The sequence below is a fragment of the Chanodichthys erythropterus genome, chromosome 13, assembly GCF_024489055.1.
Source record: "Chanodichthys erythropterus isolate Z2021 chromosome 13, ASM2448905v1, whole genome shotgun sequence".
In the NCBI taxonomy this organism is placed as follows: domain Eukaryota; kingdom Metazoa; phylum Chordata; class Actinopteri; order Cypriniformes; family Xenocyprididae; genus Chanodichthys; species Chanodichthys erythropterus.
In genome coordinates this window covers 52,836,805-52,863,206 of record NC_090233.1, presented here as the reverse complement: position 1 = coordinate 52,863,206, position 26,402 = coordinate 52,836,805, and the positions used below count along the sequence as shown (strand labels likewise).

Genomic DNA, 26,402 nt, shown 5'->3' with positions numbered 1-26,402 from the left:
GTGCAACCCTACACACTGTAATTCGTAATTCTGTGATTTGTTGTAATAATATTAATAAATAATAATAAAGCCCTGTTGCTAATAGTTCACGCTCTGTGGCGTGACCAGACCGTCTGCGGTTTCAACAGTGCCGTATCAGTTGTATCTTTCTGTCTTCATCATTCACACCAAACCTTCCCCGAATCCACTCCGAGTCTTAGTAAATCCCACTAAGGAGAAAAGAATTACTGTTATTTAAGAGTTCAAATGTTTGTCATGGGCATACTGTATCTTAAGTGCGTTGCGTATATTTGTGGTGCATTTATGCAAATTGTGCTTCCACTGTTTAGAGACTAGTGTAGTCCACATGTACGATTATTGAATATTAAATTATTATGGATAAGTGATTTCTTTAAATTAAGCTTATGATCATGTGCAAAGCGAGAAATGGAGTGTCTAGAGGAATAAACCGGGCCTCTTTCTGCATTTGGACAGAAAGGTGAATCAATATTGAGTGTGTAACGTGTGAATGAATGGATGAATGAATGTGTGTAACGTGTCCTCTGCTTGTCAAGCAGGGCTTTGTCGTCATTAAAGTTCAGTGTACCAAAACCTTGCTTTTGTGCTGTTTTTCTCATCTTCAGATGGTCTGAACTCTTAAAGTCCCACTGTAGTCAATCATTTTATCTGTTAAAACTCATCTTTGATCACTAAAATGACATCTTTAAATGTATTTGCCTTGAAAAAAAAGTCTTAATGCCTTAAAATAGCTTGAATGTACCTTGCCTCATTTAGTATGCAGTTCTATGAATATGTAAATTAGCCCCACCTCCACTCACTCACACCAGTTCAAACCATGTTTTTGAGACTTTCTTTGGTTCCCTGATGTTTTAAAGAGAAAATACTCAGCAATGGTTTGTCTTAAAGCATATTAAAAACACCACAAAGACATATAAACAACATTAAAAACTTGATTTTCACCACTGGGGGACTTTAAAGATAATTTTTTATAGCATATATGAAGTTATATGCTTTTGGAAATCATAATTATGACATGAAGTGTCAACTGACATAGAAAGTCATAAATTATGACATGAAAAGTCAAACTTATTAGATAAAAAGGCATAATGATAATGTCACAGTCATATTTAAGAGATAAAAAGTCACAATTATGGTATACTGAGTCATAATTATGACAAAAAAAGTCTTATGATGATAATTTTGACTTATGTGCAACAGTTGGGTTCTGGAAGTAAAAACGCCATTCATTTTCTCCATAGGGAAATTGAAAACTACATTACCCATAATGCTGTACAGAAAAATCCACCAATCAAACAGGGAGTTGAAAAAAGCTAAACACGCCAAAAGATCTTGTTAGCTCCACTCACTCCCATGAAGCACTGCAAATGAAGCAATCAAGTTGATCTCTCTACGCTAATTATATATATATTATCAACATTTGTAAATGAGTAGTTTTATACCGTATTTCTCCATTTTTAATTTGATTATACTATTTGCAATGCTTCATGGGATTGTAGTTCTTTCTTTTTGCCCGATTTTTCAAATACTTTTTTGCTTTAAATCAAAGTTTGTAATGTTGCGATTCTCATCGTAGCTGGTTGGTTTAGTTCATGGCTTATAACGCTTTAAAGAAGACTTTTTAAAAATCCCTATGGGAAAAATGAATGGAAAACTACGGAAGCCGACAAAAGGGGGTGAGCGTTAATGCTCTCTATTGAAACAGGAAGTTGAGGAGGGACACAGGGGCTGCTTTTTTAAAGAAAAGTACCAATAACCTTTAGTATAGAGCAAATATTCAATGTAGTTTCTCAGTGAGGTCACTGAAAGATTGTTTAAAATCATTTTAGCAGTACATTGTCATTATATACACCTGAAATGACAGCATTGCCCATAACACGTCAACCTCAAAAAGAGCAGGAAATAATATTTAAATCCCACATCATTAACTTCAGACGTTAAACAGGTTTCGTTTTGCTCAATCAGGTTTATTTAGGAGGAAAATCACCGCAGAAATACTTCTGCTGTAACAACTCATTATTCCTTCATTGTGTTCCATCAGTCTAAATTAAAACAGATTAGTGTGTCATTAATTATCCCAAATAAATAGAATTCTCCTTTAGTTCAGCTGTAGTACGAAACCACACAAACGGGGCGTCCTTTCTTCCCACAAGATTCGTCTTTTTCCTCAGCAGGCAAACGCAAGCATCACTTCCATCCTTCTCCCCTCCATGAATATACAGTATGATACACAGTTACACTATTTACACATCTGTTACATCAACAAGCCTCTGCAAAATAATCGACGTGATTCGAAAATATCCGATTAAAGCCCCAAAATAATCACTGTAAAATATATTCATACATGAGAGCGCAGATATAAATGCATAAGCTTGACGTTCACAGATGTGACTAATAAAAGTGCTTCAGAGTACAGCAGGGTCAAATACCCCGGTACTGCAGACCAAACACAGTATTCAGATGTTCGACACGCTTTCCAGTTATGAATATAGATATGCCAACACTTTCTATGAAGCCTGTGTGTAAATATATAACGCATTAGAAAGCAATGCATTCTGCTTTATAACTGGTTGAGTGTTTTTGTAAATACCTGTAAGCAGATTCTAATACTTCTAAAGAGCTTCATGCATTTAAATGCAATGCATTACCGCTCTTTAAAGGTGTAGCCATGAAAGGAAATCTGCATTACAATTACGTACAAAAACGTACAACTAATTACAAGGTGCATAAGAACGGCTTCACAGGAAGTGTTATCAAATTATGCTCTAGAAAGTATCTGAAGTTCCAGCTTTTTCACACACAAACTCTGTTTTCTATCATCTCTGTACAGCTCTCATAAACTCACACTCGTATCATTCACTCAACATCGACGGACGACACTCTGAACTCTCAGCTGACCGCGTCATAGAGTTAGCCGCGAACAATCTTCAACATCTGACAAGCTTCGACTCGCACACACTGTAAAAAAAATAAAAAATGTTGCTTCAAATAAAAAAAACAAGTGTTTGTGCTACCTTAAAAATTTAAGTTGAGTCAACTTGAAATGTGAAGTTTGACAACTTGGATATTTGAGTTGAGTAAACTTAAAAGTTTTAAAGCAGCACGAACACTTACTTTTTTAAGTTGAAACAACAAAAACATGTTTACAGTGCAGTCTGGGGAAAAACACAAGGTGCTCGTGAGTCTGTAGGGAAGAAATAATAATTACATCTTTCAACGAATCCCAATAATAACTTGCCGTCAGATGGCTCATATTAGACGCCGCTGACTTGTGTATACCTTACACTTTTCAGATCATGAATTTGCAGTTCTGATTCAGCTTCTATTACGTTTCCTTCTTAATACTCTGCCCTACATGCTTTGCAAGCGAACAAACACTTCACAACCTTATTCTTTTAGAAAACACTTCATCTTCTAAGTCCAGACCTGCTCTATCATATCATATCATATCATATATGTGTGAGATTATTATGTAACAAGTTCACTGAATCAGTGAATCATATTGATATGAATCATCAGTGATCTGTCTATTGCACCTATATGTGATAAAGTGGACTGATCGATCAGGGAAAGGACACAAGAGCAGCGAGAACTGATATTCTTATGGAATAACTGGTTTACACACAAACCAAATGGAGCCGAAGAGCTTCAGAATGAATCAAATTTCTCTGTAGAAACCAGAGAAACAAAGGGGGAAAAACCCACGTGTCCATGTCGCCAAGCACCCAAGCAGGAAACAGATTCAGGATTCAGATTCGCCCCATCGGACGCACAAAGAGGCTTTCAGACCACCAGAATCTTGACCTCGTCGTGTTCGTCTGGCCGGTAGAAGAACGGGATGCATGGGTTTTCTCCCAGGAAGGGAGCAGGTCTGGCCTGAGGATTCTGGATCTCCTGCAGGAGCTGCATGATCTGACGGGCCGTGCCATCTTCTCTGGGTCTCAGGGACGGGCCGGCCGTGAGCTCTGCCGCGGATCCGGGCCTCTCTGAACTCTGGGAGTGGATCTCAGGGTCTGTGCTGGACTGGACCGATGAAGACACGTCCATCGCTGTGCTCATGTCCAGAACAGCTGTGTGAACAGGGAATATTTTAGGAAAAGGCCAGTTTTTACATGACAGAACTTAGATTTTATCTAATCAGATTATGTAAAAACTGTCAAATGACATCCTTGTTTCATTTATGATTCATAAACACTAGGCATGTGACGGTATCAAATTTTCATGTTGCAATTAATTGCTGAAGCAATTACGATATTTAGATAAGTTGCAAAAAATGTGTTGTCAGTATAACAGGTTTAAGAACTCTTTTTGTAATAACAATGTTTAAATATAATAATACAATACACCAAAAATATATAAAGTAACATTTTCAAACAGACAGGAAACACTTTACAATAAAGTCTCATTATTTAATGCATTAACTAAGATTGAGCAATAGCTACATTTGTTACAGAAAGTATTATTATTTTGTTAATGTTAGTCAAGAAACACAACTGATCATTGTTAGTTTTATCTCAGCTCCATTAAATAAGTTCTTTTGATTTTATTAATGTTATTAAACAGTAATTAAGAAATTAACATTAACTAAGAATAATTAATGCTTTATTACCAAACTGACAATGAAAAATACTTATAATGAATTAACAAGTTAACTAATGAAGCCGTATGTCTCAAAGTTTTACTGAACAATAACAAATAATCAGAACATTTCTAATCATTAGTGCATGTTGTAGTCCTGATTAAAATATAAAAATGTTTAAGTTTGAAAATAAATATCCTATTAAGACTTTAAGTATTCAGTATTTGGTGCTGAGATGAACAACATTGAGATTACAAAAAAATTAATGGCTGTTTGAAGCATGTTAAAAACTTTGTTTGCGGGGTTTCCGGGGTAACCGCTGCATTTCTGCTGTTGCATCAGCGCCCTCTGCTGTCAGAGAGTGAACGTGCACTTTCATTCAGCGCGTCTCCTTCACTCGTTCCACCGTGTGCTTCATGCACATCTGAGCGCGTGTCCCTTTGACGCAGAATACAGCGATGTTGTGCACTTTATACGGTTGATGGGGAAAATATTCTTAATGCCTTATAAAAATTAATAATTGGTAATAAATTATTTACGGTATTTTGCCCACGATATCAATATTGTGCATATTCATTATCGTGATATATCGCATTACTGAATATCGGCACGTCTAATGAACACGTGTGCATGTGCCGTTATACCTGGACTGTCCTCACTGTTGATGTCCACGTGTCCGTCAGCAGGCTGAGGTTGGTCTCCTCCGGACGGCAGGAGTTCGGGGTTACTGACGGCGCTCATGTATCTGCTATACCACTCGTTACGCTCCCCCACCAATCGCATCACCAGGTCCTGCAGCTCGGCTAGCTTCACCTAAACAGCACACAAATACACATCTGTCAACATCACGCCACAGACGTCACACCATCACAGAGCTGCTCCTCATACCTTCATCTCCTCCTTGTCTTTGGCCAGCATGTTGATGTATTGCTCCTTCTCGAAGTGTCTTTGTTTCATGATGGCTCTCTGGTTCTGATACAGCGCGATGTATTCACCTACATGTCCGAAAGGACAAAAAATTCACAAAACACACATTAGTAAAGAGAAAATTCCTCCAATGCTGATAAACTCAGATGATCAAACATCAGCAGATTAGTGGTTTGTCAATATTAATAGCATACCGTATTATCAAATACCGCCACATTCTTTTTTTTTTAAGCAGGTGAGAAACATTCTGCACTTTATGCATTCTGACACAATGTTAGATACAAATGCGCTGATAGTGTGTGTGCAGTAGCGTCTCACCGATGGTGTCCGTTTCTCCTGACAGCTGAATGCAGCGGTGCTCCAGCTCCTCCAATCGCTCCTTCAGATCCACCTTCTCCTGCATGAGCCTGGTGAAACGCTCCTGGAGTTTGTCCATGGCAACCCGCAGAGCCTCGTGCACCTCCACCGGAACCCCGTCAGAGCCTCCTAAACACACACACACACAATTAGCACAACTGTTTTCAACATTGATAATAATCAAATGTCTCTTGAGCAGCAAATCATCATATTAGAATGATTTCTGAAGGATCATGTGACACTGAAGACTGGAGTAATGATACTGAAAATTCAGCTTTGATCGCAGGAATAAATTACACTTTACTATATATTCACATAGAAAACAGCTATTTTACATTGTAATAATATTTCACATTTTTACTATATTTTTAATTTGAAATGTATACTTAAATATTACTAATATTCAAGTTATATTCAAATTTAAAAGGCATAATTTCAGTTAGGGGAAAAGATTTTGGCTTGTCTGCTGAGGCCACAAGAGGGCGCAATGAGAAAATATTATATCGCATAATTAATTTTATATTTTATATAAAAATATTAATGCACCACATTAAATTGTTAATTGAAAGCAATGAAATGACACGACTGTAACTAAAAAAAGTGCATAATGTGCAAAATATAAACTAACATTTATAAATCAAATACAATTTCATAAATTGCATAAACTACAGCATCATGCATTCATACACAGAGAAGTAAAAAGAGCTGAAGTACTTTTTGCATTTAAAAACATTAGATGTAGTTGAATGAAAAAAAAAAAAAAGTCTCAAAACATGTTTTTTAAAAGTTGAACTTTTTAACTTTACATGGCTAAACACGTGGCTTTCTTGTGTGAGACATGAGTTCAATGGTCAAAGATGTCCGTCTAGCACGTTTACATGGAAAACAATGGAAAGCAGCGCAGAAAACGTGTTCTGTGTAAATGACTTAGTTGCTGCTCCATTTCTGGAATGTTTTGAATGAGCAACGCAGTAGCACCAAATCTGGATAGGTAAACAAAAAAATATTAAAAAGCAATAATGACTCTCACATCATCATCGCATCTCGTGCACCACTGATAAACCTAACATTTGAATGGACTGTTTTTGCATTCAAATGTAGATTTTTATTTAGATTTTTTTTTTTTTATTTGACAGCCCTAAAACCAAACATTTGACCGAGTCTGCACAAAAGTGTGTGGAAGTCTGGGGGATTTCAGTGCAGTGAATGTTTGCTCTGAAGCTCATAATGAAGCTGCACCTGTCTCTGAGCTGTGATGATGATGATGATGATGAAGATTATGCTCGTGGCTCATGGCCGCCATCTGTTGCCGGGCAGCATGATGAAGCCTCCTCTCCTCCTCGAACCGGCGGCTCATCTCATCTCGCTCATCCTCCAGTCGTGACAGAGCCGAATGAATAAACTCCTCCTGCAACCATCAGAAGAAAAGAAACAATCATGACAAAGTGCAACTTACCATTTAATGAGGAGAAAATGTTGGGTGGATGTGATTGGATCATGAAAATTAATATTTTTTTATTAATATTGCTATTAATAGTATTTATTATTAATATTCATTAATATACATTTTTATAATATAATATATCCATTTTGACTGTAAATCTCCATATCCAACGCCACACAAGTCAATTCAGTTGTTGCGTATTTGAATAAACTCACCATTTCTTCTTTGCTCTCGAAGTCTTGTGGAATGACAATCTGTGATTTCTGGAAGCTCTCTGGGAGTGAGTGACTTTCCAGCCCATCACCTTCAAACATCACAGGATAATCATCAGTAAAGCCACTGTGGTAAAACGGATGTTTCTCGGACACACGTCAGTGTAACGCAGGACTCACCTTCGTCTCTGTGAGACGTGTTCAGGACGGAGCTGTTCAGGAGCTCCTGCACCTCCGTCTTCAGCTCCTCATTGTCTCTGGCCAGCTGGTTTAGTTTCTCCTGCAGGGGGCAGTAAAGCAGGATGGATTATTATCAAGCATTTAAAGTGGCAGGCTGCAGTGAATGCTTAGAAAACTTGCAAGTTACAGTTCTTGGTGTGAACACAAGAGAAAGCGTCACGGCGTTTACCTGCGCCTCCTGCAGCTGCATGTGACTCTGCTCCAGCTGCACTTTGCCCTGCACCTCGTCGTGCTGCAGTCGGTCCATCAGCTGCGCCTGCTGCAGGAACTGCTTGTGCAGATGTTCTCGCTCGGCCACCAGCTGCTGGTATCCGGCCGTGTACTGCTGCAGGTGGTTCAGATACTGATCCCTCTGTTCCGCCACGGACGCCAACTCGTTCGACTTCTCCAGCAGCTGATATGATAAAAGAATAATCAGGTTACGGTGGGAAAAAGAGACTACAGCTGAGTAAAAACAAGCAACCCTTTAAGGCAGCGGTTCCTAAAACATTTTATCAGCTGAAACCTTCAGAAGTATATGTTAAAATAACATATACTATTGTTAATAATTGTTAAAATAATTTAACAACACATTTGCATGTTCACAGTTCTCTTAAGAGTCAGTTAATGGTCAATTAATACATGCAAGTAAACAGATAAAATATGTAAAATATATTTTAAAAAAAATTTAAGTGTTTTATTTTGACTTTGTAGCTGGACTTTATAGGATTAGGTCACTTTAGAATTAAAAATTTCCTAATAATTTACTCACCCCCATGTCATCCAAGATGTGAATGTCTTTCTTTCATCAGTCAAAAAGAAATTGAGGAAAACGCATGACCTTTCCAACATGATTACGTCATGCGTGGAGCATCACAGAGACATCAAGACGAGCACGTGTCATTAAAAAGTATATAATTTTTATTCTATTTTAGAAAATGTCTAAAATATGGTTTCTCTAGAGAAGACTCTTATTCCTCGTTAGGGATCATGTAGAGCTCTTTGAAGCTGCACTGAAACTGACATTTGGACCTTCAACCCGTTGAACCCCAGTGAAGTCCACTATATGGAGAAAAATCATGTTTTCCTAAAAACATTTTTGACTTAAGAAAGACAAACATCTTGGATGACATGGGGGATAAAATAAAGTCATAGTTTTTGTTATTTTTGGACCAAAATGTATTTTCGATGCTTCAACAAATTCTAACTGACCCACTGATGTCACATGGACTACTTTAATGATGTTTTTATTACCTTTCTGGACATGGACAGTATACCGTACAAACACTTTCAATGGAGGGACAGAAAGCTCTCGGACTAAATCTAAAATTTCTTAATTTGTGTTCTGAAGATGAACGGAGGTCTTACGGGTTTGGAACGACATGAGGGTGAGTCATTAATGACATCATTTTCATTTTTGCATGAACTAACCCTTTAAACAAACTGAAAACTAATGTGAGCACTGTGTGCTCAGGCTCTGACATTCTCAGTGGCGTCAAAATAAAGGTCTGACGCGCTGTCAAAATTAAAGTCACAACAACAAGCGCAACTTACGTCCCTTCATAGTTCCTACTTGCGATGCGAATGCAACCAGGAAAACAGCCCTAGGGGAATGTTAGTTCTCAGGAAACCACCCTGGTGGCTAGTTCCTATAACCACCTGGTGCGAAAGACCCTCATAATAACAATAATAATACTGCTAATAGTAATATTTATTATTATTATCATTAAGTTTTAACTCTAATTATATAAATAAAACAAATATTACTGTTGCAAATTATAATTGTACTTTAAAATAATAAAATGAAGTTAATTATAATGGTACTTTTATTTTACACTACAAGTTACAAAGTTAATATTAAATTCCGTTAAGAATTTAATGGAAAATTAGATATTTGATAACTATAATCGCAATTCAATTTTTTTTTTCAGGTTTTTAAGAATGCACAAAGAATAGTGACTCAAGCCATGTTTATCAACAATGTATCAATTATTACCACCAGGGAAGCGTTTAGGGTTCCATTTATGTAAATGTAACCGTTACGAAAAATAATTTGTACCGGTATCTACTAATATTTTAAGTAGTTGTAGGAATAATGTAATCAGTATGGTTCTCTTTTAACTGTGTTTTCTATGACATGTCAATTGTTGTTTGTTGTGCATCACTGCGGCTTTAGTGTCCAAGACAAATTTCCTTGTAAAAGGACAATAGTATAACTAAACCTAATAATTAGCTCGTGACCCCAGTGTCATTTGCATCTATACGGACACAAACCTGTTCTTTGGCATTGTGCAGATCTTCCTGTAGCTGACCAATCTTACGAGCGATCTCCTTCTTGATGTGCTGCTCGGACTGCAGAGCGCTCGTCAGCTCCATGTTCTCATTGGTCTGAAGGAGGAGAAAGGTCAGAGGTCATCGCTCAGAAGTAACGTTCGTTCATATAAGTCATCTTTCACTAGAGCTCACCAGCTTGACAAAGCCGTTCTGAAACTCGGCCAGCTGGTCTTTGAGGTCTCGGTTCTGAGCCAGAGCTCTGCTGATGGTGGCCTTATCGCTCTGGACGTCCTCCAGAATACGGAGTCGATCCTGAGCTTCTTCAGCAGCCCGTTCGGCCTGTCTCTCCAGTTCTTCCAGCCTTGCTTCCTGTTCCTGCACCAGTCGGCTCAGCTGCTCGTTGTCCCGCACCTACAGACCACAAGAGAGCGCTCAAACACTTATGTAAGGAGTGTCTGCTAGGAATGAATGATGCAATTATATATACGGCAAGAATTTTCTGGTGATATAACAAAGTTTTTCCTTATATCATTTACAATTGTAATGCAACATATTTCAAATGCATGTTGAGGTTAGAAACAAATGCAAACAGCTTCAAATGCAGTGGATCTCAATAAGGGGCCTCTATAAACTTCCAAGTGGGCCACAAGATGGCTTAAAATCATTTAACAACTAAATCTTCTTTAATTCACCCTCTCAAAAATTTGTTTATGAAGAACCATGATTATATGGATAACATAATACCTCAAAAAGTAATGTAAATTGATAAAATCATCACTTTCTGGGAAATTGGTGCAAAATATCAGTAATAAAAATCTGGGAAAAAAAAAAAAACTGTGGCTCTTTTTTCCTCCATCATAAATGATTTGCGTCAGACGAAACATAATAAACGCTGTCATGTGATCTTGCGTTCGGATGCTGGTGTTTGGGAACACAATTGTGTGAGACGCTTCTGGAGGAATTAAACCAAATCATTCTGATGACAGACTTTGACTGTTTGAGAACCACCAAACCAACATTTGAGATGCTGCGACGCGATTGGTCCGCTGGTTAGTCTAGTTATCCAATCACAGCATCTTTCCGTTTTTCGTTGCGCATTGAGAGATTTATTCAGTAAATGTGATTCCATCATAGTTTATACGCATGTCTTCTTATTGGATAAAAAAAAAAAATGCATCTGCCTCAATTGAGCGCATGCGTTCTTTTATGCACATCTTGGCGTTTCCATCCAGTGTTTTTTTTATGCAATATCCCAAAATGTGCATAAAAACAGGTGGATATAAACAGCTATTGTAAAGAGGGGGCCTTGGAGTCAAAAGGGTTTTGTGGATTGCATTTAAGAAATCTAAATATACTGCAATAGAATTGCATAATGAGTATTTTCACATGTAAATTTAGAAAAATATGAGTTGCATATTTGCTGAACACAGTAAATGCATGACACAAAGCATGCATCACATGGTCAACGCAGGTCACCTGTGCTTGGTACTGTAGACTGAGAGCGTCTCTCTCCTGCTGAAGGCTACTGACGGTTTCCTGAAGGGCCAGTTCACTTTCTGAAGGGCCTGAGACCTGTGACACGGCCTGCAGCTCCTGCTCTTTACTCATCAGAGCTGTGGACAACACAAATCTGTCATGTTTCTGTCTGAAGAGTGTAAGGCTGAAGAATTTGTCTTAAAGCATTTACTTCAAGTATGTTTTGGGCCCTTTAGGACCTGTTTTTTGGCAACTGGGTAAAAAGTAAGTGATTGGTTGTGTTGTGTTCAATGTGAATGGGGTGGATCTCATGTCTTGTACCTGCAGCGTTCTCCAGTTCTGTGATCTTCTCCTGCAGCTCGTGGATCTGAGCAGCTGTGCTGTCCCTCTCTTCTGACATCAGACGAACCTACACACACAATACATCAACACACGATTTAATGAAATTAATATATGCACTGTGTTTCAGAGTGAACTCCATCTCTGAATGTTGCTTATAACGTGCATTTGGGAACTAAACGTGGCAATTATTTAATCATATTTGTAATGAGAAGCACTTATAGTAAAATAAAACCATTATTATTGTTTATACACACAGACAGTGTGTGTTTACCTGAGACAGGAGCTGTTCAGTTTTGTCTTTCCACACGCGTCCCTCCTCCTGAATCTGTGCAGCGTACTGATCTCTCTCCACCTGCAGCTGAGCGACGGACTCCATCAGCTGCACACAGGAAATTCAGAATGACACCGGGAAAAAAAAATACAGACGCAAATAATCCCCAAATTACAAGCCCTTCACACACCTGAGCCGTGTGAGCCTCTAACTGGTGCTTTTCCTCCAGGAGGTGCTGAACCTGCTGGTGTTCTGATGGAGGACCCGACTGACTGGAGAACTGCAGGATTTAATTTAACAAGCAGGAATTACTCCGTGATCTGTAGTTATATCATGTGCACAGTAAGGGCCAGAGTTACTAACAGCTTGCGCCGATGCAAACGCCATTTTGGCATTAAAAAACTACTACTACAACTACTGTCAATATTTAGTAAAGAAACAGAGTGAAAAATTATTGCATATGCTTGTGTAGGAGTTTCCCTTTCAGACGCAACATTAATGGGAGGAGAATATTCAAATGAATCATACAATGTGATTTACTAAGGTTTGCACTAGTCAATTTACTGGTATGTGCGCCATTATTTAACGTCCAAAGCGAGCAGGTCTTAAGTCATTTTAGCAAATCAAATTCTTATTGACTCCCAGTTTCGATTCCAATGAAAAATCAAGTCAAACATTTAGATAAATACTATGAACAAAAATCTGAGCTCAGAGGCCGTTTACACAACACCATTTTCAATTAAAAATGTATGCGTTTTAGCTGTTAATTTATATATTTATATATATTTATATTGAATGACAACAGCATTTTGGGAGCCTGAAAATGCAAACTTTTGAAAAAAAGCAAAGACCACGTTATTGATAACTATACCATTATCATCTCTGTGTAAACTACAAAAACATGAATGTGTGAAAACGGTGCAAACGTTACAAACTGACATCGCCATCTACTGGCCTGGCAGCAGAACACAGCAATTTTAGTCGTTTACACGGATCTGGTCTGTGCGGGAAAAGGACTTTTCCATTTTTAGTATATTGTTGTTGTGTAACCATACCCTTACATGAGGAACTTTTGCCTTTGGTTTTAACAAAAAGTCAACAGCAAAAACAACTAATATGAATTTAAAACATTATTAAAAGACAAACCGTCAGCCATAAAATAAGAACAAATAAACTAATTAGCAATAGAACAAATAAATACAACTAACAAAGATGCAAATAAAATAAACAGTGTTTTGTTTCAGGTAGGTCTAGTATTCAGGTACAGAAATTTTATCAAATGTAAAATAGAACAGCACAGTCTTCACTTTATAAATAAAATGAACTTTTGTTGTTTTATCAAAATTAATGACGCAGATAGCAGCTGGTATATTAGGCTGCTGTCACTTTAAGAGCGAATGCACTGATCCACTATACTGTTACACATGTGTTTTCTTTCTCAACTGTTTACGTTTACATAAGACATAACTATTGTGAAAGAGAACTTGCGCGCCGTTTTCTTTGCGCACACAGAAAGCCACCTCTCAAAGATTGTGCGAATATTGAAATGAGTTCTTTTTTGTGTCTTCTTGCACTTGAATGGTTAAAATACACACACAGGAATCGATAAGTGGAATCAAAATTTATATTTTACAACAAGTATCCGCAGAACTTTCCACTGCCATCTGCGCTTTTATGGGATTGCAGTCTCATTTGCCACATTTAGTAAATCTGGCCCTAAGTGTGTACAGTGTTTTCTCACCTGCTGCAGCATGTCGTCGGCCATCTCCAGCCGCTTACGAAGATCATCAACTTCCTGTTTCAAGGCATTATTCTCATTTACTCTCAGCTTGAGCTGCTCAGAAAGTTCTGAGCTCTGCTGCCTGGACTCCTCGCTCAAATTACTGACAGACACACAGAAAATATTCATATAACATCTCATATTCAGAACCAGGTTTACATGATATGCTACTTCACACTATTCATCTCAATTTGCACTGTGACAATAATCTACCATTTCTACCTCCTTCACAAGCAGAACATCTTCTATATATATTTTTTCTACTGACTGGTCTGGATCTTAAATGCACTTTAATGCTGGTTCTAATCTAAAAACATACATTCATTCATTAATAACATCTGCTAAATGAGTAAAAAACAACTGAACATACTTACTTAAACCTGAGAACCTCCAATCGTAGACTGTCTCTCTCCTTTTCAAGCTCTTTATTATGCTGCAGAAACAAGGATTTTGAAACTTAACCATGTCTTTTAGGACAAATGTAACTGATAATGAAGACAAAGAGGACCTGCTACCTTCTCGAACTGCTTCTGTTGTGTCGAGACTGTAGATAACGTTCTCTCTAACTCAGACACTCTGTGTTTACTGGCCTGCAGCCGCGAGCTCAGATCTTCTGCCTCGGCTGCACACAAACACATGTGGAGAGGTTAGTGTAATAAGAAGGTAGATCTCGTAAGAATATGTGCAGGTCATAAATCAAAAGAAAGAAATTAAATTTTTTGTGAAAATGAAAAACACTGAAGAAAGCACACCTACTTAAAAGATTAGGCTTGCTGCTGAAACACTGGTTAAAAATAAACTTAAGTGAGTGTGCAGCTATAGTTTTTCTGGACATGTTTCATGAGGAAAAGATTTTAACTGTGTTATTTTACACACGCTCACTCACACAGTCTCACACACTCTCACACACCTGTCTTCTGCCGTGCCGCCTGCTGTGTGTAAGACAGGGCCGTCTGTAGCTCTGATTTCTCAGACACCAGGATGCCGATGGTCTGAATGTGAACCTGAAAGTGGACATGCATCATTAAACACAAAACTTCATGTTTGTATAACAGCACTGACATCAACAGGGGTTTCCCTGCATTGAATATATTTTGGTGGCCGTCTAAATGAATCTGTCCCAGCAAAGATAAATTTGATCATTTAAAGTGATATCTGCCGTGCGGCAGTACCAGTAGCCGCTAATAGCCAGCGGATTTAAAGGGATAGTTCACCCAAAAATGAAAGTTTTCGTCTGTAAGTGACAAAGTTATGACGAAAAAATGTTCGTTGATGACCTTTTTTTTCATGACACCAATGTCATTAAACGATAACTGTGACTAAATCAACACATGCAATATTGTTGACAAAAAAAGATTAAAATGTTTAAATAAAAAAAACAAAATCACTCTTTTGAAATCACGTTTTTGTTTTTGTCGAATAAAGGAGACAAAACATTAGGCTACAGACTGTTTTTATCAGCGTTCATGCTTAAGTTGCCAGATTTCCAGAATTTTAACCCCTAATCAGAGCTTTTCTGTTAAAAGAACACTTTTTACTTAATCTTTGCAATCTGGCAACCAAACACACACAAGCTCTCTCGACACTGAGGAAGAAGCACGGATGATCTGAAAAAACAGACATTTGAGATTTTCTACTTAAATTAAAATGTCATTTAGTCGGTCTATATTGCGCTGCTCGTTTGCTGACTAAATCTGCAACCAAAGTGCAGCTTGATATCCAGCAGCAAAATGCTGAGTTTTGCCGTTCATTTATTTCTACTCCTCCTCAATATAACATTAAAGCTGAGCATGTATTTCTAGCAGGTAAAGTGCCGCAAAAATACGACATTCAGTCATCTTTCGCGGTCAAAACCAACTGCATCCACGGCAGCAAATCCTGCTACATTCGTGCTGTTCTCGACAATATACTTTTGTAAAAATGAAGAACAAATAAAGACCCAGACTATATAGAGATTTAAGATTAAAACTGTCTTCGAAACAAAAACATACTCTGTGAGATATTGTTTTTAACCCTTAAATGCATACATCGGGTCTTTAGTGACCCGGGACGCCATTCACTACCCTCCTCCTCGTTCATTTTTTAAAGTTCGACCTTCTTGGTATTCCTCAATCAATTCATTATAAAGAATATAACAAGAAAAAAAAAATCATAAAATTATAAAAGAATGCCTATTTTTGTATTCATTTTTTGTAAAAATTGTATAGGGTCACAAACGACCCGAGGTATGTATGAGTGTACGTATATTTTTTTCTGCACAACAATAATTTAATCTCAGATGACAGAATAAGTGCAATTCACCTTTATTCCACAAGGTGGCAATGTCTGATACACAATGCTGAAGTGACGACTCATTCAAACAGAAAACGACAAGAAACATGAAATGGCTCAGCGATTACTGCAGAACAAGTACTGAACGCAATGAAATATGACTGTAACTGTTACTGGATGGATCTGGTGAAGCTGTTAGCGATCAAAATATTGATTTTGAAGTTGTTGAAAATTATATAGTTTTGAGAATATGTTTAAGATCGCGAATGGGCTCACATTCGTGACCTCAAACATAAAACTAGCCCATTATTTGCTGAATTTACTGGGAAATGAGCTCTGACGAGGATAGTGATGATGGCATAAAACATCTGCTCAAACGGAGCCCTTTCAAGCTCCAAAAGGTAATAAAATATGCTTTATTTTATTCTTCTGTAATTGTTACTATAATATCAGAGGAGTTTTATATTATTGCGACAGGGAGAGATCCTTCCGTGTTAGATATTGATCCGGGTCGATAAAGACCCAAATATGTAAGAATGATTGGCGACACAGTCATGCATTTAAGGGTTAATACTGATCATATTATACCAGCAAGAATGCAATGTTTCCCGAATATCCACACGATTTCAAATGTGACATTGATTTTATACAACAGTTCAACAAACAAAAGTGTCATATTAAGTGATGGACATTTTAAACAGTTTTGTCAGTATTTTTGCTCTATTTTGCAACGAAATCCACAGCAGAACTGCGGCACACAAACTGTGTTTCGTGAACGAATCTGTAGCTTTGAACGAATCGTCAATGATTCAATGACTCATTCATAAATACAGCCGCTTGCTTTGATACTGAATGAATGAATGACTCGATGATTCACTCACAAAACCAGTGACTTGCCGCCACCTACTGGCGGTTTTAATGTAACATTTAAAAGTATCACTTCGTTCAACATCATTGTATTTATTTATTTTTTTAACCATTATTTATTTTATAAAGATATTTATAAATGTAAAAAAACAAAATTGATAGTTTCAATAGTATAGTACGATTAATTTTTTTTTCTACTATGGAGGTCAATGGCTACTGTAAACTGGTAAACATTCTTTAAAATATCTTCTTTTCTCAACAGAAGAAAGAAACAGTTTGTAACGACATGAGGGTGAGTAAAAGATGACAATTTTCCTTTTTGGGTGAATTATCCCATTAAAATTCTTAACTTGTGATGTTTATATGTAAATATATGTGTTCCAGTGTGACGTGATCACACAAACTGCGATCCAGATTATATTTGTGCCACACTACCAGCAAAAGAACCAAATATATAAGACCTGTTTGTAGAAAATATGGCCAAATATTCAGTCGCTGACTGTTCCAACAAGCTCATCCTAGAGTAATTCATCAGCAAATCAGACTTGACTTCAGTACTGAATAACATCTGTTCACCTGTAGTTGTTCACGCATCGCTCCCTGCTCCTTACTGAACTTCTGCTCAAACTCTTTCCTCTCCTGAGGAGAAGAGAGAACGCTCAATAGGAGTAGTTGCACAAAACAAACGATTAACGAGCAATATAATAACACTGCTGCCCGCTTACCTTCTGTAGTTGATCAGAAAGCTCCTGAGACTGCTTTGTCTGAAAACACAGAACAAACACGGTCAACATTAAACGACCTCTCACATGTGAGTATCAAAACAGATGTTTACTAGGTCACGCACTCATGAACAAATGCTAATCATGTGTGTTTAATAGTACGTGTGACGTTCACAAAGAATGCATTCTTGAGTATTGTAATTGCATATGAATATTGAGACTATGTTGCAAACTTTAATGTCTCATTGTACACTGTTCTGCATGCAAGAACGTGTCCCTGTGCGAATGTCTCCTCAGGTATCACGGGACGTTCCGGACACACAGTCATGTATCATGCACACACTCTTACCAGTGTCTCGAGTTTGGACGCGAGCTGGGTGTTTGTTAGCGCGCTGGAGTCCAGAGCAGCTGCCAGCTCTTGGTTGCGAGTCTGACGTGGCGGCATGCACAGAGAGAGAGAGAGAGAGGACGAATGAAAGACTTAGACATGATAGAACAAACAGGCGGTGATACGGTGTAACACAAAGAATCTGTTATACGTGTAACTGAACGCTCTCAACACTGTGTAATGTGGATAAACAGGCATTGGTTCGTATCCTAGCAGGGCGACATTAAGCATTTTACTCTAAAGTGAGTCCTTATAGTATAAATAAATGGGTTATCTCTATTAAAATGAACACTTTGATGCATTAAAATGATCAAAAGTCACTAATAATTTTACAAAAGATTTGTGTTTCAAATAAATGCGGTTCTTTTGAACTTGATATTCATCAAAGAATTCTGAAAAATAAAATGCATCACGGTTTCCATAAAAATATGAAGTGTTTTCAACATTGATAATAATCAGAAATGTTTCTTGAGCAGAAAATCATCATATTAGAATGATTTCTGAAGGATCATGTGACACTGAAGACTGGAGTAATGATGCTGAAAATTCAGCTTTGATCACAGGAATAAATTACACTTTACTATATATTCACATAGAAACAGCTGATTTAATTTGTAATAATATTTCACAATTTTACTGTATTTTTGATGTAGCCTTAGTGAGCAGAAGAGACTTCCTTTAAACTTTTGAACAGCAGACGAAGCGAGTTAGACTAACTTATAAACTGAGCCTCTATCGGTCGAGCAGCAGGTTACAGATGTGTTTGTGAAGCTGAAACAGGATGTTTGCTCAGTCTAGCAGGAGATCATGTGAGCGCCCGGATTAAACACCAGCACTACCACAGGACACACTGCAATAACGCACATACCGAGAACTAACTACACCAATTAAGACTCAAGTAATACATAGCAGAGAGAATAGTTTCAGATTTTTTAAATGTTTTATTTTTAGCAAGAAAAGTGTAAATTGTTCTTGATGTTGTCTGTAAACCATGAAGGAATCAATCTGGGATATAATTGTGAAAATGATATCAAGTGACAGACGCTCTGAAACAGCCAGTGCTGTAAACCCCTACAGACTTCAAGCTATTTTCATCGTAAGAACTTCAATAAGATTATCCTGCTCGAGAGAGATTAGTGACCGTTTGGAGTGTTCATTATAAACCTCTAGAGTAAACAGTACAGTAATACACTTCTGCACATCTAGTTCTTTTTAAAGAAAAGATGGTGTTAAAGTTAACAAGCAGAGGTAATTTAACAGTAAAACGGATTGAATACCTCCAGTTCCTTCTCGTTGACCGTCGGTGGATCACTGTCTCCATTAATGTATGTTGATGACTGCATTTCACCCAAGAGGGAAATAAAAAACAAATTGCACAAATGAATCGCCGTCTTTGGGGATTCAAAGCTTTGTCCTGAATCATTTAATCCTAAAAAACTGATGATATTTGGGCTATTTATAAGTGTTAAATAAGAATTGAACAGCTATAATGCATAATATGTTTACTCTCTCAAGGCATGTAAATTAATGAAATATTGTTGGTTCATTTGAGAGGAACCATTGGTTGAGTTCCTAAAAGTAAAGATCAATTGAAATATAAATATTTTACATAAAAATATAAATAATTTACTTTCTTATAGAAATTTAAATCTTCATTGGTGCATGTTAATGTAATCTTTCATTAAAAGTTAAATACTTCTGAAATGACGTGTCTCCTGATGAAACCAAGCAGGGCGGGAAAAATAACATTAGCTAATAACATCATAGCATCATAATCCACCCAAACACAGACATTACAGCAAGCAGACAGACTCACGTCAGACAGAAGTCCATTGAGCTGCTGGGAAAGTTGTCTCAGGCTCTCTGTGGACGACAGCGGCCTGCAAACACAAACATGAGCTCAACTTTACACAATAAACCATTTAGTGTTACGATGAACTAAACAAGCATTATAAACATAAAATCTGAGGGTTTGTCCTTGGTTAAGCAAGCATAAAAGCATAAAAAACACATTTTTGTTGCTTGAAATAAAATAAACGTTAATGTAAATAAAATAAATCACAAAAATCTTCAGCTATTTGTCAAAGCAACATTTATCATTTTAATTTATTTTAACTTGATGTAATAAATAATTAAAACTGAAATAAATACATTTAAAAACATACAACTCAAAATACCAACAAAAAAATAATAAAACTAACTAAAATGAAAACAGAAAATAGAAAAATAAAACATTATAATAGTATCTCAATGAGATGCTTCGACTTCCGCCTTAAATTCAGGGTTATTTTAGTTAACATTTTTTGTTACTTGAAATAAAATTAATGTTTACTGAAATAAATAAAATATAAAAAAACACTTAAGATTTTTTTTTATTTCAGCTAGTTGTCCAGAAAACATTTCTCATTTTAATTTAATGATGTACTAAAATAAAAACTGATATAAAATTAGTAAAAAACTATATATATAAATTAACTACTTCAAATAGTTAATTAAAAACTGTAACAGTAAAATAACACTGTGTGAATCAAAGCTTGTTCTGTGTTTTTTTTGTCTCATCCATAGAAAATGAATGTGTAAATATATCCAGAATCAAAAAACAGTCTGTCAGTGTTTCCTCTCTAAAACTCATGAAACGTTCTGATTGGCTGTGATTGTGTCACGATGCGTTTTCGATGAGAGACAACTGGAACGCCCACCTTGTTCTGAAATAAAGAGCAAACTCACCTTTTATCTTCCAGAGGATGTTCGTCGCCATTTGCATCTGCAGTGTAATTCTGCTGGAAAAACATACGAATCAAAAACACAAACTTGAGAATATGTGCCAACACAAGAAACACCTGAAAAAAGCAATACACTAAATTAAATGACACGCATGTAACAGGTTAAAAACATGAACAGACAACATCTAAACAGTTAAAAGACACAAACAGACAACGGCTGTGTTTCAAAGCCTAGTGATCTGCGACCTAGACAGCATCAAACACCCAGTGACGCTTCTGAAACGCAGCTTAGGTGAAGGACATCGACACACACAGACCTGCAGGACAGCGTTATCAGCGACACACTCGGTGTTAATAGCAGAAGCGGGGTTAGAGACGGGATCAGCACTGGCCTCCTCCAGCTCCTGCGAGACCCGGGTCACCACGTCCACTCGATCCTGACGCAATACAGCGACAAACACGCATTAAACTCAGCTTTCACACATATTCCAGGCATACCCAATTCAACATATATTCAAAAACATTCAATCCCTGCAGGCACTAATGCTGCTGATTAAGACTGAAACATGAATCAAAGATGCATTAAAGTCAACATAAAACAGCATGTGATGACTGCGGAGTAAAATATATCAAACATGCATTCCTTCAGAACAGCGTGCACTGATGAGTCCGATTTCATTTAGATGATGCAAACGTAAACTTCTTCCTGCGATGATCTCACAGCATGCGAGGGAACACAGATGAGAAAAGCCAACGGGAGGAGAGGAGGGACCGCGAGCAGCTCACCTGACTGATGTTGACGAATGGAGGCTGAGACACTCCATTAGTCAGACTAAGATCAGACACCATAACTTTGAGAATATTCTCAATCTACAGGGGAAGGAGAGGCAGACGATAAAGGAGAAGGGTTGAGAGAGGAGGAAGTAGTAAGAAAGTGATAAAGGAAGCACTAAGGAGGCAGGAAAGACTGGATGAAGGGTTAGCAGTGCATGAACCTGATCAACCAGCCATTATACGCAAAACAGACCTTTCGCTTATAGCTTTTTCTGAATATTGTTTTTTTTAAAACTAACAATTAATATTTAGGGTTCATTTGTTTTTCAAGGTTCTTATTTGTACATGTGATGATATATAGTGATTTGTTCCCCTTAATGCAACAACAAACAACCAACAATTAATTAAGGACATACAAAAATAGAATATAATTTATTATATTTATTATTTTCTATCATGAAATATGGTGTGAAAAAAACTTAAAATATAAGATTTTAGGGAGAAAAATAATAGCAAAGATTTGTATGGAAAATATATTATTAAATATATTTATAAACAACTATAATATAAACAAAACAATGTATACAGTACCTGTACAGTGTGCCAATTTAATTATATTAAATATATTTATTTAATAACTTAATACTTAATCATTAAAGATAATTAAATGTATTATATTAATATATTCAATTAATTAAATAAATGAAATACAAATTTAATTTAAAAAAATCAGTACAACAAATTGTATATATTTTTATATTTATATTTTGCTGTACAGCTGTTCATTTAATTAATTATATTAATTTAATACTTTAGTTATTACTGAGAATTTAAATGATTACATTAATATATTAAATTAACAACATTATAAACATATATATGTATATATATATATATATATGTTATATATTTTTATTTATTTATATTTCACTGTACTGCTTTTATCTAAGTTTTAGTTCAGTTTTAGTTCATTATTTCCAGATAGTCAGAAATTTTAATGCTTCAACTTAAACTATTAATAATAGTAAAACATTTATTTTATTTTTTTCCAGCTGTATTTTTAACAAAATGTTTATTATACAATAACAAAAATGTTTTCAAGTTTTAGTTTTATTTATTTCCAGCCAGTAATTTTAGTGCTTTACCTTGACAAGATGAAATTTCTAATTTTGGTTTATTTATTTATATCGAATATTATATAATTTTTTTTTTTCCAGATTTATTTATTTTTAATTAAACAAACAAAAGCTTTTTTTTTTTTTTAAAACAGAACCCAGGATCAGACTCTCTGTAATTAATCTCTAAATAATCTCTAAATTAATATTGTCTTTTTACAGCAGAAATTAATTCTGTTTGCATCACTGAATCATTATTTTCCTGTTTATCACTGTGAAGCTGTATTGTATAAAGCGCTGTGGAAATAAAGGTGAAGTGACCTGTAATTACTGTTCTGCGTCAGTGCAAACAGAGCCAATTAGAATAAATGAGAAACCCAGACCTGTTTAAAACAGTAGGACTAGATGCTAAAACAGTCCCTCAAAATGGTGAAGAGGAAATATAATTCATTACATGCAAAAACGACAAAAACCGATTAGATCCTCAAACAGTTCCTGAAACGAGGATTGATTCCTGCCGTGGGAAAGTAGCACTAACTGATCAATCAAAAGACAAACAAATCCCAACAAAGACACAGTCAACATTCAATCGCATCCGGCCAGCGAAGCACTGATTTCACAGTATAGAGAGATTACGCACCTGACTCACATTGTCTGGAGAGCGTCTGTCAGCAGGTGCGTCCGTCTGATCGCCGCCTTTCACTTTCCTCTTCTTCTTTGGTCCAGCACTTCCTGTGGATGGGATCGTCTTCTGTTGAAACTCCTTCAGCTGCAGAACAAAAGAGCAGGAACGTTAAACACAGGCTATGTTTGATATCAAATATATAACATATAAAAGCTCCACTGTCAGTCATGTGTGTGCAGATATATGACAGGAATAATTCACTTCACATAAAAATTTCCTGATAATTTACTCACCCCCATGTCATCCAAGATGTTCATGTCTTTCTTTCTTCAGTCGAAAAGAAAAGAAAGGTTTTTGATGAAAACATTCCTGTATTTTTCTCCTTATAGTGGACTTCAATGGACTCCAAACAGTTGAAGGTCAAAATTTCAGTTTCAGTGCAGCTTCAAAAGGCTTTAAGTGATACCAGACGAGGAATAAGAGTCTTATCTAGAGAAACCATCACTCATTTTCGAAGAAAATACAACTGTATATGCTTTATATATATATATATATATATATATATGCAGCGCCAGTCCATTTTTTTCCGTAATTAGAATAGGGAAGGCGTAGGACATACAGTGTACGAAAGTGCAGTTTTGGCGGAAGCACTCAATTTGTTTATATAAAGCATATACATTTTTTTCGAAAATGACAGATCGTTTTGCTAGATAAGACTCTTATTCCTCGTCTGGTATCGTTTAAAGCTCTTTGAAGCTGCACTGAAACTGTAATTTTGACCTTCAACTGTTTGGAGTCCATTGAAATCCACTATAAGGAGAAAAATACAGGAATGTTTTCATCAAAAACCTTCATTTCTTTTCGACTGAAGAAAGAAAGACATGAACATCTTGGATGACATGGGGGTGAATAAATTATCAGGAAAATTTCATTTGAAACTGAACTAATCCTTTAACGTGGAGATCCAAACAAGGGTTATTATCATTAATTAAAAGGGGAGCTATAATGCTCCTTTCACAAGATGTAATATCACAGATCCCCACAGATCATTTATTATAGCTTGTCAAATTTTCCCCTATTTAGGTGTGAGCAAAAACACGCCGTTTTTGTGTGTGTCCCTTTAAATGCACATGAGCTCCGCTTTCCAGAAGAAGGCGGAGCTTTAACAGCTCAACAACAACAAAGCTGGAGAATCTCACGCAGCCAAAATGAGGATTGTCAGTAACTAGCATGTGTCGTCATGTTCATCTTTTGTGTTGAATTGACCCTCGTTTGGCGTAAAATGACGGCATGACAACAACACTCTACTACAACAACTCTTCCTCTTCTCTAAAGCAGCCCAACATGGCCCCGCCCCCTTTGTTGTGTGTTCTCGGGAGAGGGGTTTATGTAAATTTTGTGGTTTGTGATGTCACCAACCTGGGAAGAAGCTCATTATAGTCCCTACCAGCCTTAAAAAGCAATTTATATAAAAGAAAATATCTCCTTTGCACTGAACTTTGAGTGTCGTAACTTTGCAGATGTTGTTTATGATCAAACAGCAACATTACACACTAACTAAAGTTAAAAATGTCCGTTTTTTTGTAATTAATAGTGAAATTTACTAGCAATTTCAGAGTGAAAACTGTTTCTGCACCAAAATTTTGTTCAGCGGCTGTTTAACTAAACCAAACATCAATTCACCACTGCCACTGACAACTCGAGTCAATAATCTGTCCTAATTCTGCCAAAGTTTAAACACACTGGCTTGAATACATTGTGAACTACAAACTAAATCAAGATAACGAAATCAAGTTCCACTGCACCAGTGACACAACAGATACAGTCAGATATGACAAAAAACAAACTGCACTTTCTGTTCACAAAGAAGCTCCCGTCCAGTCCTGCGATATGGAGATTGAACACACCCTCGCTCTAGTAGGTCAGATTTGTGATTCAGCTGTCATGGGACGAATAGGTCTAAATCAGCTCTCATATGACAGAGACACAAGTTGATTTTTTCAAGACGTGTTGTTGGCGTTCCAGGCCACAGATAGCAGCTGTTCCTCTGGCGGGTGTATATAACACTTAATATTAAGTAGTACTATCAATTGGACTGCACTGACACTATTAGATAAGAACAACATTTGAACTTCTGTCTTTTTAAAGCTCATATTTGATGACATTTGCATTATTGAGCCTCTCTTATTTTGTGTGAAGATGCTTTGAAACAATCTGTATTGTATAAAGCACTATAGAAATAAAGCTAGTGTAGCTACCTACCTAGGCAGCACTTTTAGCGCACTCACATGCATCATTGGACAAAAACACTAATAACCATATTTGATCTGTCATTTAATCAATTAAACCTCAAACATAAACCACAATAAGGGGGTCTAAAACCAATTGAACCTATTAGTTAAGCACTTTTACTGTTAACAAAAACAATCAACCAGCTGTTTCAATTAGAACTGTCATTTAATCTAGTAAGCTAACTGTTTAAAGTCATGAACAACATTCAATTCACATTGTTATTGTTGTTTTTAATTCTGTAAATGACGCCAAAACACAGGCTAACAACATTAGCATGCCAAGTTACACTGACATCCACCCACAGACACTTTTATCACATTTCTGACTGGTTAAAATCGTTATAAACGCGAGCAGCGAGACAAACTCTAATGAGTTAATATTCCGGCTTTATCTCGGCTCAATCCCCGAGCTTTCCTGACAGCCGCGCCCGTCAGAGAGTGCTGGCAGCCGGATGCGGGCCCGCGGAGAGGCCGGTAGACGTGGAATGTCAACATGACAGATGGGACGCTCACGCTCCGACGCGATTCAGCTACAATCGACAGATGTCTTTTGTTACAAAAAGAGTGAAAGATCATGTCAAAGGACATAAATGTACCTTTTTCTTGGCTGCAGCGAGCTTGATTTGCCTGTTCTGGTCCGCCATCCTCTCGCGCAGCTGAGCGAACGGCACCACGTCATCAGATGATCCGTGCGCGTGTGTGTGCGCGTGTCAGAGAGAGACGCGTA

General features: G+C 36.8%; 1 protein-coding gene across 12 annotated transcripts; it reads right to left on the bottom strand.

Moving 5' to 3' along the window:
- Positions 1-1,970: 1,970 nt before the first annotated feature.
- On the bottom strand, positions 1,971-26,402 carry golga2 (golgin A2). 12 transcript variants are annotated; one of them, XM_067406312.1, is made up of 27 exons: positions 26,272-26,402; positions 23,400-23,528; positions 21,657-21,740; positions 20,875-20,927; positions 19,964-20,027; positions 19,425-19,484; positions 18,109-18,189; positions 17,763-17,801; positions 17,614-17,676; positions 14,810-14,903; positions 14,415-14,521; positions 14,274-14,332; positions 13,861-14,002; positions 12,310-12,399; positions 12,120-12,227; positions 11,828-11,915; positions 11,507-11,643; positions 10,223-10,441; positions 10,031-10,144; positions 7,947-8,171; positions 7,718-7,817; positions 7,541-7,629; positions 7,121-7,289; positions 5,843-6,010; positions 5,486-5,592; positions 5,242-5,410; positions 1,971-4,088 (listed from the first exon to the last, which is right to left on the bottom strand). In XM_067406312.1, exons 1-27 carry the CDS (start codon positions 26,317-26,319, stop codon positions 3,802-3,804), a joined length of 3,093 nt encoding a protein of 1,030 aa, XP_067262413.1. In that variant the 5' UTR covers positions 26,320-26,402; the 3' UTR covers positions 1,971-3,801. The 12 variants fall into 12 exon arrangements, with proteins under 12 accessions (XP_067262413.1, XP_067262414.1, XP_067262409.1 ...); XM_067406313.1 differs by having other exon boundaries at positions 20,875-20,924; XM_067406308.1 differs by lacking the exon at positions 21,657-21,740 and adding an exon at positions 21,188-21,307.

Excerpts from the sequence above, each read along its gene's own strand:
- golga2 (XM_067406308.1), bottom strand. The coding sequence starts at position 26,319 with ATGGCGGACCAGAACAGGCAAATCAAGCTCGCTGCAGCCAAGAAAAAG. Across the intron at positions 20,028-20,874 it reads CATCCTCTGGAAGATAAAAG|GCCGCTGTCGTCCACAGAGA; the intron begins GTGAGTTTGCTC and ends TTGTGTTTGCAG. Across the intron at positions 5,411-5,485 it reads AAGACAAGGAGGAGATGAAG|GTGAAGCTAGCCGAGCTGCA; the intron begins GTATGAGGAGCA and ends TGTGCTGTTTAG.